General features: G+C 46.5%; 1 protein-coding gene across 1 annotated transcript; it reads right to left on the bottom strand.

Moving 5' to 3' along the window:
* Positions 1-1166: 1166 nt before the first annotated feature.
* Positions 1167-17388, bottom strand: LOC122036682. Its single transcript, XM_042596081.1, has 4 exons — positions 16678-17388; positions 16326-16554; positions 15605-15684; positions 1167-1549 (listed from the first exon to the last, which is right to left on the bottom strand). The coding sequence occupies exons 1-4, from the start codon at positions 17314-17316 to the stop codon at positions 1349-1351; spliced, it is 1149 nt and encodes a 382-aa protein (XP_042452015.1). The 5' UTR covers positions 17317-17388; the 3' UTR covers positions 1167-1348.

Raw genomic sequence — 17388 nt, 5'->3', positions numbered from 1 at the left:
TCGGCCGGCTTAGCAGGGAGCGATTTCAGTGTTGAATTAATCGTCGGAGCCAAACACGGCCGCGGGTTGAGCTCGGTTGTCATTGGTGTATGATGGTCAGGGTTCAGGTGGCTAATGTTTGGTACAAGGATAAGGGTGGCGAGGGCTGGGAGGCCTGTTCAGGTGGCTAATGTTTGGTACAAGGATAAGGGTGGCGAGGGCTGGGAGGCCTGCTCTGGTTGCCTCGCCGACGATGTTGCTGTTGAAGAGAGCCTCCCTGCAATTCGGAATGACAGCGCTGGTGCTGTGAAGGCGCACCCGGCATCTCCCTCACGGCCTAGATGTCTAACCTCTGCTGGAGTGCCATACACAGATCAAGAAGAGCACTTTCCCGCCAGTGGCTCTTTCCATTGTGCAAGAAGATTGGTCGGATTAATCCATTTTTTCATAGGTTATATATTTATTTATGCAGCATTATCTCTACATTAGGAAAATTTAATTATTTATTATTTTTTTATGTACTGATATATCAGTAACAATGGGATCCTGCCGACGGCGGGATTGTCGGCGGGATTCAGGGATGGCTGTTGGAGGTGGACCCGCGGATGGAGCCGCTTGTTGGTGATGTGTTGCTGTTGGTGTTGTGTTTGATTTCGTTAGAGTCGTTGGTACTCATGATTAGTGGGATCGGCAACAACAAAAAAGTTTAATGTTTTATTGAATTGTATGCATTTCATATATTAAAAAGAAAATTTTAAAATATTTAAATTATTTTTAAAAATAATGTCGAAAGTCAATGTGTTGTAATCTAAAAGTCATTTTATTAATTTTTATGAATTTTTTATCAAATTCACCCCTCAAGATATTCAAATGAATCCCAACACTATGCCACACGAATATGATGCTCAACCACTATTAGAGGATGAATGAAAAAAACTCAATGCCCATATATGCAACCCAAACAATGTGCACCTTCTACATAAAACTTCTAGCATTTTAAATTTGACTGAAATAAAATTAAATTGAGAAAACAAGGGAAAAAAAGTTTCAAAGTAAAGATATTAAAGCAAAGAAAATTTTGTTTTGCTTTATCCTTAGTTGTTTACAAACTCAAATTAGTGAATGGAAAGTCAAATGTGAAATTGAAGAACTATATAAGAAATACCTCTAAACTACAATAGTAAATATAATTTACAGAAGTTGTTCTTTTAATATTCATTCAGCTAAGGATCCTGCTTTACAAGTGAGTGTTTAGCCAGCACGCATACAAAAAACTTGGCAAAAAGTTATGAGACCAAGGAAAGCCGGCATCTAGTTTTATGTACAATATAGATATGTATATGTATCACCATTTTCCATATATTTTGGCTTAAATTTCTATCATTTTTCCTTCTTCCTCCTTGGTGGTGTTAGCATTGTTGATCATCCTTTCTTCACCAGTTTGAACTTCTTTTCTTCCCGAAAGATCAATTTGAAGTGGGAGCACCATTTCATCCTCGAATGGATCTATGACTATATGGTCCAACAGAGGTGGGATCCATGGTCTGAAGGCTTCCTGATAACTAAGGTTCTGCAAAAGAATGTTCAAACACTAATTTTAACACTAACACCAGTTGTAGCACATGCTTGCAAGTAAAATTCAAAAGGTGAAACAATGGTAAGATGAAAATAAATGAGAAAGATCAAAATTAATTAAAGTAATGCATATTAGACATAGAAGTTCATCAATCCTCCAGTATCAATCTTTCGAATTTTTCCCTTAACAATTCCACTGAAAACAAAATTCAACAAGTTATAATGTAAAGAGCAAAAAAGTAAAATAATTTATAACTATTAATTGACCTGGCTCTCCATGTATTCAGAGATGTTATTTCTTATTAAAGTTGATGAAAATCCAATTGAATAAACAAACCACTCATTACATCCAGAAGGCTCACTTACATATTTGAGTTACATTCTACGTGATGAATTAGTTAAAAGCACAATGAATCCTCATTTTTTTTAACAAAGAAAAACATCCATCCATACATATTGCCAATGATATAAAGCTTTGTTGCAGTTTTTAGACTGATCCTGTCCGAACCAGGAGTCAACGGAAGCTGGGGGTGTGGCGCTTCTTGCTGGATCCTCGAGTGCTCCGGTGAACCTGCAACAAAACCGAGCCGGGGGGTGTCCCGGCGACGGCCCTCCGACGCTCAAGTTAGGCGAGGAAATAGAGGAAGAAGGTGGCTGCAGAATGAAGACTTGCCTCCTCCCGGTGAAGAAATGGAGACCTTATATAGACCTCTCGAAGGAGCCTGGGCGCGCCAATCAAAGCAATCACCTGCTTTCGACCATGCCCAGGTATGGGTCTGTCAGAAGGACCATGCCCAGGTATGGGTCTGTCAGAAAGACGTCCATAGGGCCATACCGCTACTATGTCAACCTCTCCATGATGTGACGGCGAGATCCTCCCTCGTGCAAACTTGTGTACGGCCTAATCATCAGACACGCCTCTGCTGACATCCCATATCCCGAGCCGAACGAATAGGCCGCTCGGCTAATCTTTGCATCCTCGCTCTTATCCTGGACGAGCGGACCACCCGCTCGGCCATTCAGTCTTCTCGCCTTGGCGTCGGAAACCCAAGCCCATGGCTGGGTTATCTTTGGTTCCGCTCGGACCTACTCAGCTGCTCGGCGCGGCCATTAACCGCTTAGTCAGCCCTACATCTGTCCTCAAGCTGAGACCCTTCAGGAAGTGGATCCCCCATTCTTACCACCGGATCACTTGACTTCCCTTCAAGTCTAGTCGAAGGAGGCAGTGAGTCCGACAGACTGGACTATGTGTCCGAGCGGGCAGTCGTCGCCTTACCATCGCTTATAATATCCCTTGAGTCGTTCGGCCCTTATGCCAAATTCAGCCGCTCGGCTCTTCGTTTTGGTTGTCTTATCGCTCAACGTGGATGTTTGCTTGTCTAAATCTTCTCGAAAATCACGCAAATCCTCTTCATTAAGCCGAAGCATGCGCGGTATGGGCGCATTAATTGCGCCTGGTGACAGAGCGCCACGTGGCTCTTCTTGCGTGGCGGTGATGATCCGTACGATGGGACGCCGATTACTTTGAAATGGACGGTTAGATGATGACCTCGTCTCTCGTGACCTGCATCCGACGGCGGAGGCCGACCGGCCTCGGCCGTATAAAGCCTCCGTCTCCTTCCTTCGCCGCATGTTTGCTTGCGCGTTGTCCTTCTGCCTCTTCTTCTGCTGCGGCCTCCGACGATCCAGTTCCTGTTTTTCGACGGCTACCATCCCACCGGTGATCCTTTCCGCCCGTTTCCTTCTCAGTGAGTCTTCTCCCTTCGTTTACAAGGTCTTCCCAACTCGTTTTGCCTCTTTCGTTCCCATTCCTTCGGTTTCTTGCTATCTTTTTGCTTCTCCGAGATGGCAAGCTCCTCCGAACCCGCTGTTGATGTTCATGGCCCTTGGTATCTGACCATGGAGAGTCGATTTGATGAAGAGGGCGCTCGGCGCCTTGTTCGGACGTACGGGATTCCTGATGACCATGAAATAGTTATAGCCGACCCGACCGACCGGCCCCATGACCCTCCGATCGGCACCGTTTGTTTTTTTCTAGACCAATTCCAGGGTGGCCTTAGATTTCCTACCCATCCCTTTATTTTAGAGGTTTGTAATTATTTCCGCATCCCGCTCGGCCAACTTGTGCCGAATTCCTTTAGGCTGCTGAGCGGGGTGGTCGTCCTCTTTAAGCTGCACAGTATCCCACTCGACCCCAAGATATTCCACTATTTCTTCTACCCCAAACAATCCGAGTTGGGCACTTTTATTTTCCAAAGTAGAATAGGCTTCAAATTTTTTGATAATATGCCGACCTCCAACAAGCACTGGAAGGAGTTCTTCTTCTATATACGACTTCCCGAGCGGCCAGCATTTAGAACCAAATGGCAGACCGCTGTGCCGACCCAGCCAGAGCTCGGCAAATTCCTCCATGCGGCAAACTGGTTGTCCGGTCAACGGTACAAAATCGACCAGTTGCTTCTCAAGGGGGTGTTGTACATTTTTGGAATCTCCCGTTCGGGCCAACCTCCCCTACCACATGGGTAAGGACTCTTTACTTCTTTCACCTTTTTTGTCTAACTGATTTTAATTTCTTCTGCTGCAGCTGAAGTCATGTGGCGCTCCAAGGCTACCGATCATCTGAAATTGAAGGCCGTGGAAATTGAGGCGGCCACCAAAAAAGAACTCGCCAAGCGGGGTCTCATCCCCAGCCGCCCGGCAGATGCAGGAGAGGGGGGGGGGGGGCGCAGTCCGCCCCTGAAACAGAAGTTGCCCAAGCTGCTTCAACGGAGGTCGAGGCGGATCCTGTTTCTTCTGCTCCAGCCGAGCTGGGAATCCCCCAGACCGGGGATTCACCACTGGGAGTTCGGCGGAAACGTCGAAGAGACTCCAGCCTTCCGCCGACCAAAGAGGGCGAACCACGGGCGCCGATCGAGATTGCCTCGCCCGATCGCACGGAGTCGCAGATCGGGACCCCCGTGGCCTCGCCCATCGCACAACACTCTGGCTCTCCTCCGCGGACTCGTCGTCGCTTACGACGGTTGGGCGAGACTTCAACCATAGGGGAGTCCTCGGGCCAGGCGACTGCGGCCGAGAAAGGGCCGGCCGGCCACCCGACCATCAAGACGACCCTCCGATTTCCTTCGGAGGAATATTTATTATCTGTCGATCGGCCATCAAGCCCCGTTCATGAAATAACCCTGACGGGTCCGCTCGCCAAGCTCTTCGAGGACGCCCAGATTCAGGTGGCCCTCATGACGCCCAAGCAGCTCGGCGATAACAACATGCAGCAGGCCACTCAGGTACGTTCATTTTTCTTCCTGTGCCATGCTACCGTTTGGCTCCTGATTTTATTATTTCCTTTATAGCGTTGGGCTGAGCAAATCGCCACTAGCCATCGGCTAGCCGAGCTGGAGGATCTCCTGGAAAAACTCCAAGTGTCGGGAGGTCCATCGGCCGAGCGGGAGAAACAAGCCCTCGAGGCCGAACAGAAGAAGGTCGTTGACCTGGCTACAGAGGTGGCTCGACTCGAAGACTTAGTGAAGAAGCGCGACGGGGACATGAAGCGTGCCAGCAGCCGGAAGAGGCGGGCGATTGCTGATCTGGATAAGATGAAAGTTGAAGTCCGAGCCCTAGATCAGCAATCTAAAAAGCTGGAGGCCCAACTGGCTGCCGAACGGGATGGGCGCTCTGCTGAACGCACCAAAGCGGAGGTGGACCAGAAAGTTCTTCAAGATTCACTGATTGCCTCCCGGACGGCGCTTAAACAATATAAGGAGGGAGAGTCGAGTCACCTAGCAACAGCGCGCCAAGAATACCTCCGCTCGGAGCGGTTCGGCGCAAAATTCGACGGCAACGTCTCCTCAACTTTCGCCGAGGCGGTCAAGGTCACCATGACGTACTTGAAGAAGGGTGGCCACCTTCCTGCGGGAATGCACATTCCCGCCTCCGACCTGGCGGCCATGATAGATGATATCCCGGACGCCTTTTTTAATTTTGAGGACCCGGAGTGAGGCGAGTTCTTCTAAGTACTTTCTGTATTTCATCCGCTTTGCGAATGTAAAACTTTTGTACGTGCCGTTCGGCATAATTGTGTTCCTTTACTTGTATTTTTGTTTGCCCTTCATTGCCCCTTTTTATTCTGTTTGATGCTCATTCGTAGAATCAATTAGGTTCCACGTTTTTCTCACTAGACGACCGATCAGGTTAATCGATTGGCTCATTTTCCTCAAAATCGTTTAGCGCTTGGCTATACTGTTTGCGTTCAGTGAATGCGAAGTATTGACAAACTGACGGCCGATCGGCCTTAATCAATTTAGTACTTGCGAACGCTCGTTATTTGGCGTCCTTAGTTCCGTCCAAGAAGTTCATAGTCGCGGGTTCGGCACTCGATCTTTAACGACGGAGCTCGTCGGCGCGGGTATTTATAGCCGGTCGGCGCGGCTCTCGATCTTTAACGACGGGGCTCGTCGACCTTCCGCTCGGACGTTTATAGACGTCGGCTCGTCTCTCTATCTTTAACGTCGGAGCTCGACGGCGCGGATATTTATAACCGGTCGGCGCGGCTCTCGATCTTTAACGACGGGGCTCGTCGACCTTCCGCTCGGACGTTTATAGACGCCGGCTCGCCTCTCGATCTTTAACGTCGGAGCTCGACGACGCGGATATTTATAGCCGGTCGGCGCGGCTCTCGATCTTTAACGACGGGGCTCGTCGACCTTCCGCTCGGACGTTTATAGGCGCCGGCTCGTCTCTCGATCTTTAACGTCGGAGCTCGACGGCGCGGATATTTATAGCCGGTCGGCGCGGCTCTCGATCTTTAACGACGGGGCTCGTCGACCTTCCGCTCGGACGTTTATAGACGCCGGCTCGTCTCTCGATCTTTAACGTCGGAGCTCGACGACGCGGATATTTATAGCCGGTCGGCGCGGCTCTCGATCTTTAACGACGGGGCTCGTCGACCTTCCGCTCGGACGTTTATAGACGCCGGCTCGTCTCTCGATCTTTAACGTCGGAGCTCGACGACTTTCAAGGCTAACTCCTTACCAGGTCGAGCGACCTTGGCCTTCATACCTTATCCCGTGCTTGAACAGTTTTTATGCCCATCCGAACGGCACGGGTCATTTGCTTACGAATTTAAATGCATACTCCTCCTGGCCGATCGGCTCGGGGGCCTTCGCTATTCGAGCGCTTGGCTCGAATAATCCATATGCCCCTGCCGAACGGTACGCCGTTCAGCGGAGAATGCTCAATGTGTTTTCATCTTTTTGCTCCCTGCATCACAAGTATATAGGCGACCAAAAAGTATATAAATTTATATTTAGCGCACCTTTCACCTAGCTGGGAGAACGTACTCCTGGCTGAACGGCTCAGGGTCTGCTTCGTCGAGCATTTTGGCTCGGATAATTTACCTCCGTCCGAACGGTACGGGGCCTTCGATTCTTGTTGATGATGCCTTATATTTGTTCTCTTGATTCTTCATTTCTGCATTTCAAGTATTCAGTCGAAAAAAGTACACAGGATGATTTACATTGATACACCTTTCACCCCGCCCGGTAAGGCTGGAGGTGGTTCGCGCTCCACGGTCTATCTAACTGCCGACCGTCCTCATCCTCCAAATAATACGCGCCCGAGCGGAGCTTTTCGATGATTTTGAAGGGACCTGCCCACGGAGCTTCAAGCTTGCCGACGTCGCCGACCGGCTTGACTTTCTTCCAGACCAGGTCGCCGACCTGGAATGATCTGGGAATGACGCGCCGGTTGTAGTTTTGCTTCATCCGCTGACGGTATGCCATCAGCCGAACGGATGCCTTGGCTCGCTCCTCGTCAACCAAATCCAGCTCCATGTTCCTTCGCTCGGCGTTGCCTTCATCGTAACATTGGACCCGGACGGACTCGACGCCGACTTCAACCGGAATGACCGCTTCGCCGCCGTACACCAGATGAAAAGGTGTGACACCCGTCCCTCCCTTGGAGTCGTCGATGACCCATAAGACCCACTTCATCCGACCAACTTCCTCCCACGTGGTCGAGCCGAGCGCAATACGAAGAATTTCCGATTGGCTACTTGACCGTTGCTTTGGGGTAAGCCACGGACGTGAAGTGTTGCTCGATCGTAGCTTTGCACCAATCTTCTAGCACCTTCCTTGTGAATTGCTTGTTGGAAACCAATCGGCGAGGGATACCGAACCTCAGATGCGGTGTTGTCGATGAATTTTTGACCATCCGCTCGGTGATCCTGGCTGTGTTTGCCTCCACCCACTTGGAAAAATAATCGACCGCCACCAGTAAAAATTTCCTCTGCCCGGTCGCCATCGGAAATGGACCCACAATATCCATTCCCCATTGATCGAACGGACATGAAACGATTGATACTTTCATCTCCTCTGCCGGTCGGTGGGAGAAGTTGTGATACTTCTGGCATGAAAGGCATGTAGATACTGTCCGAAAATATCCAGCTAGCAGGATCTTCTTAGCTAGTGACCGTCCGCCCGGATGTCCTCCGCACGATCCTTGATGTACCTCTTGGAGGATGTAAGCCGAGTCTTCCGAGCTCACACACTTCAACAGCGGGCGAGAGAAAGCCTTCTTTTAGAGCTGATCGCCGATGAGTGTGAACCGACCGACCCTCCTCCTGAGCAGCTGGGTTTCTTCCCGATCGGCCGGTGTGACACCCGAACGCAAAAACTCTGTGATGGGAGTCCTCCAGTCGTCCGGAAACATGAGGCCTTCCATCCGGTCAACGTGTGCCACCAAAGATACTTGTTCAATTGGCCTCGGTACAATGACCGGCATTATAGAACTTGCTAGTTTGGCCAACTCATCGGCGGCTTGGTTCTCCGTTTGGGGATCTTCCGAATAAGGATCTCTCGGAAAGTAGCTTTGAGTTTTTCAAAGGCCTCAGCGTAGAGTCTAAGCACACCGTTGATTTCAAAGGTGCCGAAAAGTTGCTGCCAACTGTGAATCCGAATAAAGTGTCACCCGACCGGCTCCCGCCTGCAATCCGGCCATGAGGGCCTCATACTCCGTCATTGTTGGTTGCTTTGTAATCCAGTAGGACGGATAGGTGCATCTTTTCTTCTCGAGGTGAGAAAAGAATATTCCAATCCCACTTCCGAGCCGGTGGAAGACCCATCCACATATATTCTCCATATAGCTCTGGCCTTTGCACTTCGATCACAAAATCAGCCAAGGATTACGCTTTGATCGCCAAGCGGGCTGGTATTGGATGTCAAATTCACTTCTTCGTCCACTTGATGAGCCGTCCGGACGCTTCGATTCAACGGTACTCTTCCTAGTGGACTGCTCGTCCGACAATGATGGTGTGAGCCAAGAAATATGGTCGAGCGGCTAGAACCAAAGCAAAGGCCAACTTCTCGAGCCCGGTGTAAGATTCAGGATCTTTTAAAATGTGGCTCGAAAAATATGCCGTTCGCCCTCACAAGTGCTGAGCCTACAGCATGCTCAGTTGACGACAAATAAATACAAAGTGACTCACCCCCGATTGGCTTGGCAAGTACAGGCAGAGAGTTAAGGTATGTTTTCAATTCTCCGAATGCTCGGTCACATTCTTCATCCCACTGGAACTTAGTAGCCTTGCGCAGAATCTTGAAGAATGGTAGACTCCGATCGGCGGTTTTGGAGATGAATCTGGACAAAGCAGTTATCCGACCGGTCAACCGCTGCACTTCCCTTGTATTTCTGGGAGGCGGCATGTCTTGTAGAGCTTTCACCTTGCTAGGATTTGCCTCGATTCCCCGCTCGGTCACTATGTACCCCAAGAAACGCCCTCCTTTTGCTCCAAACAGGCACTTCTGGGGATTTAGCTTGACTCCATATTTGCGTAGCGTTCGGAAGATTTCTTCCATGTCCTTGAAGAGATCGGCCGTTCGGACGGATTTGATAAGAATGTCGTCCACATAGACTTCCAGATTCCGCCCGATCTGCTCCCTGAACACCTTGTTCATCAAGCGTTGATAGGTGGCCCCGGCATTCTTCAATCCGAACGGCATCACATTATAGCAATATTTTCTTGATCTTCACGGGCGAGCGGCACTTGATGATAGCCTTGGTAGGCGTCGAGCATACATATTAACTCGCAGCCGGCCGTAGAATACACCAGCTGATCTATCCGGGGCAGGGGATAAAAATCTTTGGGTCATGCTTTGTTTAAGTCCCTAAAGTCGATGCAGACTCTCCACTTGCCGCCCGGCTTGGAGACTAATACTACGTTAGCCAGCCAGCTCGGGAACTGTATGTGGCCGGCCTCCAGAAGTTTCTCTACTTCCGCCCGGATGATGGCATTCTGCTCGGCACTGAAATCTCTTTTTCTCTGCTTTATCGGCCGAGCGTCCGATCGGACATGCAACTCATGCTGCGCTATGCTCGGCGAGATTCCGGGCAACTCATGTGTCGACCAGACGAAGACATCATGATTTCGTTGGAGGCATTGGATCAGCTCTGCCTTCTGCTCCTCCTCCAGATCAGAGGCGATAAAAGTCGTGGCCTCCGATCGGGTTGGATGGATCTGAACCTCCTTTTCATCATAAATTAAAGCAGGAGGTTTCTCGGTTATGGCGTGTACCTCGATCCGGGGCGCCTTCCGAGCGGAACAGGCTTCTGCTCGGATCATCTCTATATAGCACCGCCGAGCTGCTAGCTGATCTCCCCGTACTTCTCCCACTTTGTCCTCCACGGGGAACTTGATCTTCTGATGGAAGGTTGAGACGACTGCTCGGAATTCGCTGAGCGCCGGTCGTCCCAAAATGACGTTGTAGGACGAAGGAGAGTCGACCACCACGAAGTTTATATGAGGTAGCCAGTCGGATCTGTCCGACCGGCTGCACTTCGTTACCCGTAAACCCGTAGAGCGGCGTTGTCATGGGCAGCAGCTCGGCTCGATCAATTTGCAGCTGATCGAACGCCTTCTTGAATATAATGTTGACCGAGCTCCCTGTGTCAACAAATATGCGGTGAATAGTGTAATTTGCTATTACCGCTTTAACGAGCAGAGCGTCGTCGTGGGGCACTTCAACGCCTTCTAAGTCCCCAGGCCCGAAAGTGATTTCCGGTCCACTTGCCCGCTCTTGGCTGCAACCGACTGCGTGGATCTGGAGCTGCCGGACACCCGCCTTTCTGGCTCGGTTGGAGTCTCCGCCGGTCGGCCCACCAGCAATAACGTTGATCTCGCCCCGAGAAGTATTGCTCCTATTTTCCTCTTCCCGAGTGGATGGTCGGGACCGTTCTCTGGACGCTCGACGACTCTCCTGTCTTGGAGAGCGGTGCCGATCGGGCGTCTGTTGATGTCGTCTCTCGGTGCGGGTCCGGTCGGCTTCATGGGTCCTTTGTCTCCTGTCGATGGAAGGAGACCGTCGTTCGGCATTCCTGGGAACGGGATTAGCCACGAAGGAAAGACTTCGACAATCCCTCGTGTTGTGCATATCCGTCCGGTGGAAGGAGCAGAACATAGGGGTCCATTTCTTCTTGGGCTTGCTCCGAGCGACAGCTACTTCTTGCACTTGGGACCTCATACGAGGGGAGCGGATTGCTTCAGCCCTTGGTCCTTTCGGCGGTTGATGAGCGGCGAAGGGTCTCCGCTCGGCAGGAGGAGCCCGTTCGGTTGGTATTTCTTTTTTCCTGGCCGCTTGCGCTTCCTCCACGTTGATGTATTCATTGGCTCGGTATAGCATATGATCATAATCTCGGGGTGGTTTCCGAATGAGTGATCGGAAAAAATCCCCATCCACTAGACCTTGTGTGAAGGCATTCATCATGGTCTCCGAGGTGGCTGTTGGAATGTCCATGGCCACAGTGTTGAATCGCTGAATGTAGGCTCGGAGAGATTCGCGGGCTTCCTGTTTGATGGCGAACAAGCTGACACTTGTCTTCTGATAACGCCTACTGCTGGCGAAGTGGTGGAAGAATGCCGTTCGGAAGTCCTTGAAGCTTGTGATGTATCCGTCCGGCAGCCTCCGAAACCACCGTTGAGCCGATCCAGAAAGAGTGGTAAGAAACACTCAGCACTTTACGCCATCTGTATATTGATGGAGCGTAGCTGTGTTATCAAACTTACCCAGATGATCATCCGGGTCCGTTGTTCCGTTGTACTCGTCGATCGTCGGAGGCACGTAGTGCTTGGGTAAAGGGTCTTGTAGAATAGCCTCCGAGAATTGGCGATTGATCCGCTCGGGAGATGAGTCCGCCCGGGGAGCTTTCCCTTTTCTGTCATCTTGCCTTGGCATTTCATCTGAAGAAGATCCTCTATCTCTTCGAGCTGGTACGGCTTGAGGGGTGCGAAATAAGGCCCGATGGAATGCAACGGTGGCTTGAGGTGCTTCTGCTCGGCCACCCGACGCAGATGTTGCTTGTTGCTCCGGCCGCTCGGCGGCTGTTTTCTGTTTTTGCTCCACAAGTTTGGCGGCCCTTATCTCGACCAGAGCTTCGAGTTCTTCCGTCGAAAGCGCCACCGTGTGTTGTCGTCCAGCCTCATCCATTGTTTCCAGTCGGATGCAGGAGCGTTCCCACAGACGACGCCAAATTGATCCTGTCCGAACCAGGAGTCAACGGAAGCTGGGGGTGTGGCGCTTCTTGATGGATCCTCGAGTGCTCCGGTAAACCTGCAACAAAACCGAGCCGGGGGGTGTCCCGGCGACGGCCCTCCGACGCTCAAGTTAGGCGAGGAAATAGAGGAAGAAGGTGGCTGCAGAATGAAGACTTGCCTCCTCCCGGTGAAGAAATGGAGACCTTATATAGACCTCTCGAAGGAGCTTGGGCGCGTCAATCAAAGCAATCACCTGCTTTCGACCATGCCCAGGTATGGGTCTGTCAGAAGGACCATGCCCAGGTATGGGTCTGTCAGAAAGACGTCCATAGGGCCATACCGCTACTATGTCAACCTCTCCATGATGTGACGGCGAGATCCTCCCTCGTGCAAACTTGTGTACAGCCTAATCATCAGACACGCCTCTGCTGACATCTCATATCCCGAGCCAAACGAATAGGCCGCTCGGCTAATCTTTGCATCCTCGCTCTTATCCTGGACGAGCGGACCACCCGCTCGGCCCTCGGTCCCAGCCGGGCGGACACCTGCTCGGCCATTCAGTCTTCCCGCCTTGGCGTCGAAAACCCAAGCCCATGGCTGGGTTATCTTTGGTTCCGCTCGGACCTACTCAGCTGCTCGGCGCGGCCATTAACCGCTTAGTCAGCCCTACATCTGTCCTTAAGCTGAGACCCTTCAGGAAGTGGATCCCCCATTCTTACCGCCGGATCATAGACTATTCATGGCCTCATTTAGGAATTATTACTTTGCCTACGAAATTACTTGTTGCAATAGATACAGTTGCTTTGCATCAGCGCATCTTACCTAATGACATCGCATTCTTGTGGTTATTTATATCCATTATTGAAGAATCAAATAATTCGCTTTCTAGATACAATATACAATGTTAGTCTTTCCTCAAAATGCTATATTGGCCCCAAGTCCAGATAAAAATTAGGTCTTCAAAACCCAATGCTTAAAATGTCAAAACCTTAATGCATAGATCTCAATAGTATTTATCGCAAGACAAGGTTGTCACCTGAATAGATTTGGTAGATGTGATAATTAGCAAAAAAAAAAAAAAAAAACTTTAAAACATAAAATGAGATGGAGGGGAAAACAAATATAGAACAATAAGTAACACAGATTTCAAAACTTTATATACTGAAAAAAGTTTATAACAAAAAATAAAAAAGGTATTATACAAAATAACCATTATTAGGGTAGGTCGTTGAAGTAAAAAAAAAAGACTAAAGATATGTATTAGTACCAATGTTATAAATCAGATAATAAGAATCTAATGTTGTAGGTGCTTAGGCCCATATTAGATGATCCAATAAAATAAAAAGAGAATTTTAGAAGAACCTATTATTCATGGTATACATGACTAAAAAATTGAGTTCTTAAAGCACATGTATGGAAAAGGAAAAGCATGTGAAGAATACGAAGATGTACGTGTACCTAGAAATTGAAGAAGGTTGTACAATTTTAGATTTTGCTAATTTTAAGATGTTTCATTAGCTACTAATACTTACTTTAAGAAGATAGAAGGTTGCACAATGCAAGAACAATGGATGAATAAAATATAACCTAAAATAATCAAGACCAGTAGTGTTTGATGATGATGGCGATGTAATCTGATACTATTTTTTATATTTAATTTTATAGGAGTGGATACACAATATGATACCATAATTAATTATATAAGAAACTAGTCTTTTATGATAAACAAATCATTCCCTAATGTCAATAGGGAGACCCTTAGCTATACAAGTATGCTATAAGTTCGCATGTCTATACTTTTTCAAGTTGTCCTACGAAATTTTAATTGACCATAAAATGAGTATATTCTAACTTATGAAAGTAAAAATGACAAATGTGGGGAATCAAAGTTAAGAGGCCTATCAAAAAATTTAATTGACATGGTACGGACAAGGTTGGCCTAGCTTGATATCGAGACTATATAATTTCATACAGAGCATTACTATCTATATAGTTATTTTTATCACTCAGTACATCTATTACCCAAATAACATATTTCCTTTTCACCATCGTAGATCATATTGACACTTAGCATGAAATGTTTGCTCCCAAGCATGTCAAGATGAAATCAAATAAGTTTTAATATAGTCCTAATCCACTTATCTTTTTTACTTTCAAATATAAGTCTATTGCAATTAAAATGTCATTTAAATAAAAATCTGAGAGCAACAAGTTACAAAATATTGCAAGCATCTCAAATGTACAGATACAAAACAGTAACATGCATCAAATAGGACTTCTTAGATTCAGGCACCTTTGAGAAAACATCTGGATTATATATCTTTTTTCTCTAACCTGGCTTCACCTTTATCTCCCACCAATGTGATGTTTGTCAATTGATTCCCTCTCATCCTTAGGAAGCATCGGATTGATTTGTTGGTTCTCCTTTATCTTGTTTCTGTGTTTTACAAGCCTGAATTCCTTTTAAATCTCTTATCGGTTAGTAAACTCACCAAAATTTTAAATCATCTCTAACATCCACTATTCCGTACCAAACAGTTTTATCTCATGTCTATTCCTGCTCCACTATTTGCTCCCAAGTCTACAAGTCTACAGAACAATTGCCAGCGTCACCACTAACTTTAGAACCAGCACAGTAAAAACCCGTAATGCATATTATAGATACTCCTAAAGACTTTCAACTCTTCCGGTATTGTTGTGGTACCAAATCTATCTCTTTTGATATGGATCTTCCTATTGCTCTCCAGAAAGGTAATCTCAAACGTGTTTCACATCCTCTTCCTTGTTATTTAGCATATGTGTCTGTCGCCCAAATATTCAGTTTTTATTTTTTCATTGATTTATCATTTCATTCCTAAGATTATTCCATAAACTCTATCTAATCCAGATTACACGGTATTGCTGATAGGATAACTACCTTGCATTCCAATGACACTGGAGTTTATTCCTCTTCCTCCTGCAGTTGATAAGATTGAATTCTAATGATACACAAGAGTTTATTCCTCTTTCTCCCGCTGAATTAATAGTTGACTACAAGTGGATATTTATTATGAAGACCTTGCCTAAGGTCATTGTGGATCAACTAAAAACCTGATCAGTAACTAAAGGTCTTAAATTTTTTGGGTTGATACCTTGATTCTTTTGTCTATTGGTGCTAAGACATGCAAATGGCATTACAAGTGAAACTTACCATTTAATTAACAATTTAAAAGTTACAATTTGTCACAAATGACATGCAAGATTTAATTACCCTTTTCATGGTTGTCAATCAAGAATGCAACTTGTAATATGCTTCTGAGGCTAAATTATCTATAATGTCAACAACAAACGTATAACACATTACAAGTGAAAAATATAACATAACTAATTAAAAAATAGCAATAGTTGATTATTGTCATAGCATCTTGAGTTTAAGAAACATATAGCCAATGGGATGTAACAAGCATGAGGTATCATAGTAAAAATATCAGAATAAATCATGCATGACAAATTATAAGATTATATACTCAATTAATGAAAAGAAAGCTTAACCTTCAACCAAAAGAAGAAACCACGGAGAAGCAAATCTTTTTTTCGGTCGTCCATTGTAGATTCAATGCGCCTTGCAAGATCTAGATAAAGAATTAAGTATAAAAAATCCAAGTCTGCAGATATTGTTATCGAGAAATGCAATCCTAAACTATTTGAAGGAGGGAGTAGACTAATTGTAAACTATAATTCAAACTTGTACATTAAAATTGTGAAAAGTTGAAAATGATCAAGACGAGTATAAATGAATACATCATCTGATTTTAAGACTCCAGATATTCTAATCAAAGTGTGTCAAGCTAATTTGAAACAAAACATAAGAATTGTTATATATCTTGTTTAATAAGATCAAGTTAGTTTAAGTCAATCAATATCAATTGTCAATATATGGTAATAGAGATTATGAAAGTATACCAAACCTGGATTGTGAAAATGGCAACATCTAAATATAAGTTATCTACAAGATTATAGCAAAACTCCAATAATTAGATGTCTATTATTCTTTACATGTCCTTGTAGTAAGGAATGATTATGGTTGAAGGAAGCTATGTGCGTAGCAAATATTAGGTTTTTAATTCCCTGTTGAGATCTAGGGTGTTCATCCTCTCAAGATATTTAAGATTTAAGTTATCGAGTCTCAGTATCTTCTTTTTGTTCATGACAAGAAGCACACATAAACATAAAAATAAAAAAAATCAACATATAAACAAATTTCAGCACTCACCAGGGTAATGATCAAGATATGAAGAACCCAATTTCTTACTTGAATAAGATACAGACTCATCCCGCAAATGCTTGTATTTAACAACAGGCTTGCGAACATTAATTAGCAATTTCAGATTTTCATACTCTTTCTGGTCGAACGGTTTGCTAAGAAGACTCAAAAGTTCAGTCCTGAACAATGATGGTTTATGCTGTAATATTTCCCTAAAATAGCTTTGATCTTCTGATTCCTGTGAAAATTAGCATATAAAAATTCAAAAAACCTTTGTAATAGTGAAAGTACAATCTTTGATGTACCAAACAGACCAAAAAAACATGACAATTTGGGAGTAGAAACAGTGCAGGTTACTTACTAAAGAATTGTCAAATGATGTTCCTTCCATCTGAATAAGACAAATAGCATCTTGTTCTTCCGACTCTTCAGTTTCAATAGCTTTAACTTCATCTTCTTCAGTTGGTTCTTTTTCTTTTTGTTGTCCTTCGACATCTTCATTTACCTTTGGCTCTTGTTCATACATAGTGACATTGTTTCTCCACTCAAGAACCATATTACCACCATATGCCTTAATGCTGTTCAGAAAAATCTGATAATCATTGTCGATGGAAGAATCTTGAACTTCACACCTGCTGAAGGATTCAACAGGAGAACGTCTCCTCTCACAGCCTTTCTTGGCCTCGTCCGCAGGATACCTTCGTCGTCGTTGGTGCTGCGTCTGGAGCGCCGAAAAGCTTGATTCCCGGACTTTCTCGTACTTGATGCGCAATGGCGGCCGCGGCCGACAACCTCTGACGGGAATCTCCGCGACGTAGGAGTTGCCATCGACGCGAAGGTGCCGCAAGAAGAAGGCGTACTCAGAATCAGTCTCCTCCCAGTCGATGGCACAGCCGCCGTCGGACCCGGCGAATGATGTGGGAGGGCTGGATCGAGGACGGAGCTTCCTGTGAGAATCAAAAAGGGCGGAGGATTCAGAATTTAGGGAACGGGGCGGCATCGTCTAGGTCTTTCTTGTTCGCCCAACGTACGGGAGAAAGGCTTTCTCCCGTGTAACAGCTGGCTCGGGAGC

This window comes from Zingiber officinale, unplaced genomic scaffold (genome assembly GCF_018446385.1).
Source record: "Zingiber officinale cultivar Zhangliang unplaced genomic scaffold, Zo_v1.1 ctg192, whole genome shotgun sequence".
In the NCBI taxonomy this organism is placed as follows: domain Eukaryota; kingdom Viridiplantae; phylum Streptophyta; class Magnoliopsida; order Zingiberales; family Zingiberaceae; genus Zingiber; species Zingiber officinale.
Note: the sequence above shows the minus strand (reverse complement) of the source record. Positions and strands in the feature narration are given on the sequence as shown.

Coding starts and splice junctions, on each gene's coding strand:
- LOC122036682 (XM_042596081.1), bottom strand. CDS start 17,316: ATGCCGCCCCGTTCCCTAAATTCTGAATCCTCCGCCCTTTTTGATTCT. Junction 15,685..16,325: donor ATATCTTGATCATTACCCTG/GTGAGTGCTGAA, acceptor TTCTTTATCTAG/ATCTTGCAAGGCGCATTGAA. Junction 1,550..15,604: donor GTTTCTTCTTTTGGTTGAAG/GTTAAGCTTTCT, acceptor ATTCTTTTGCAG/AACCTTAGTTATCAGGAAGC.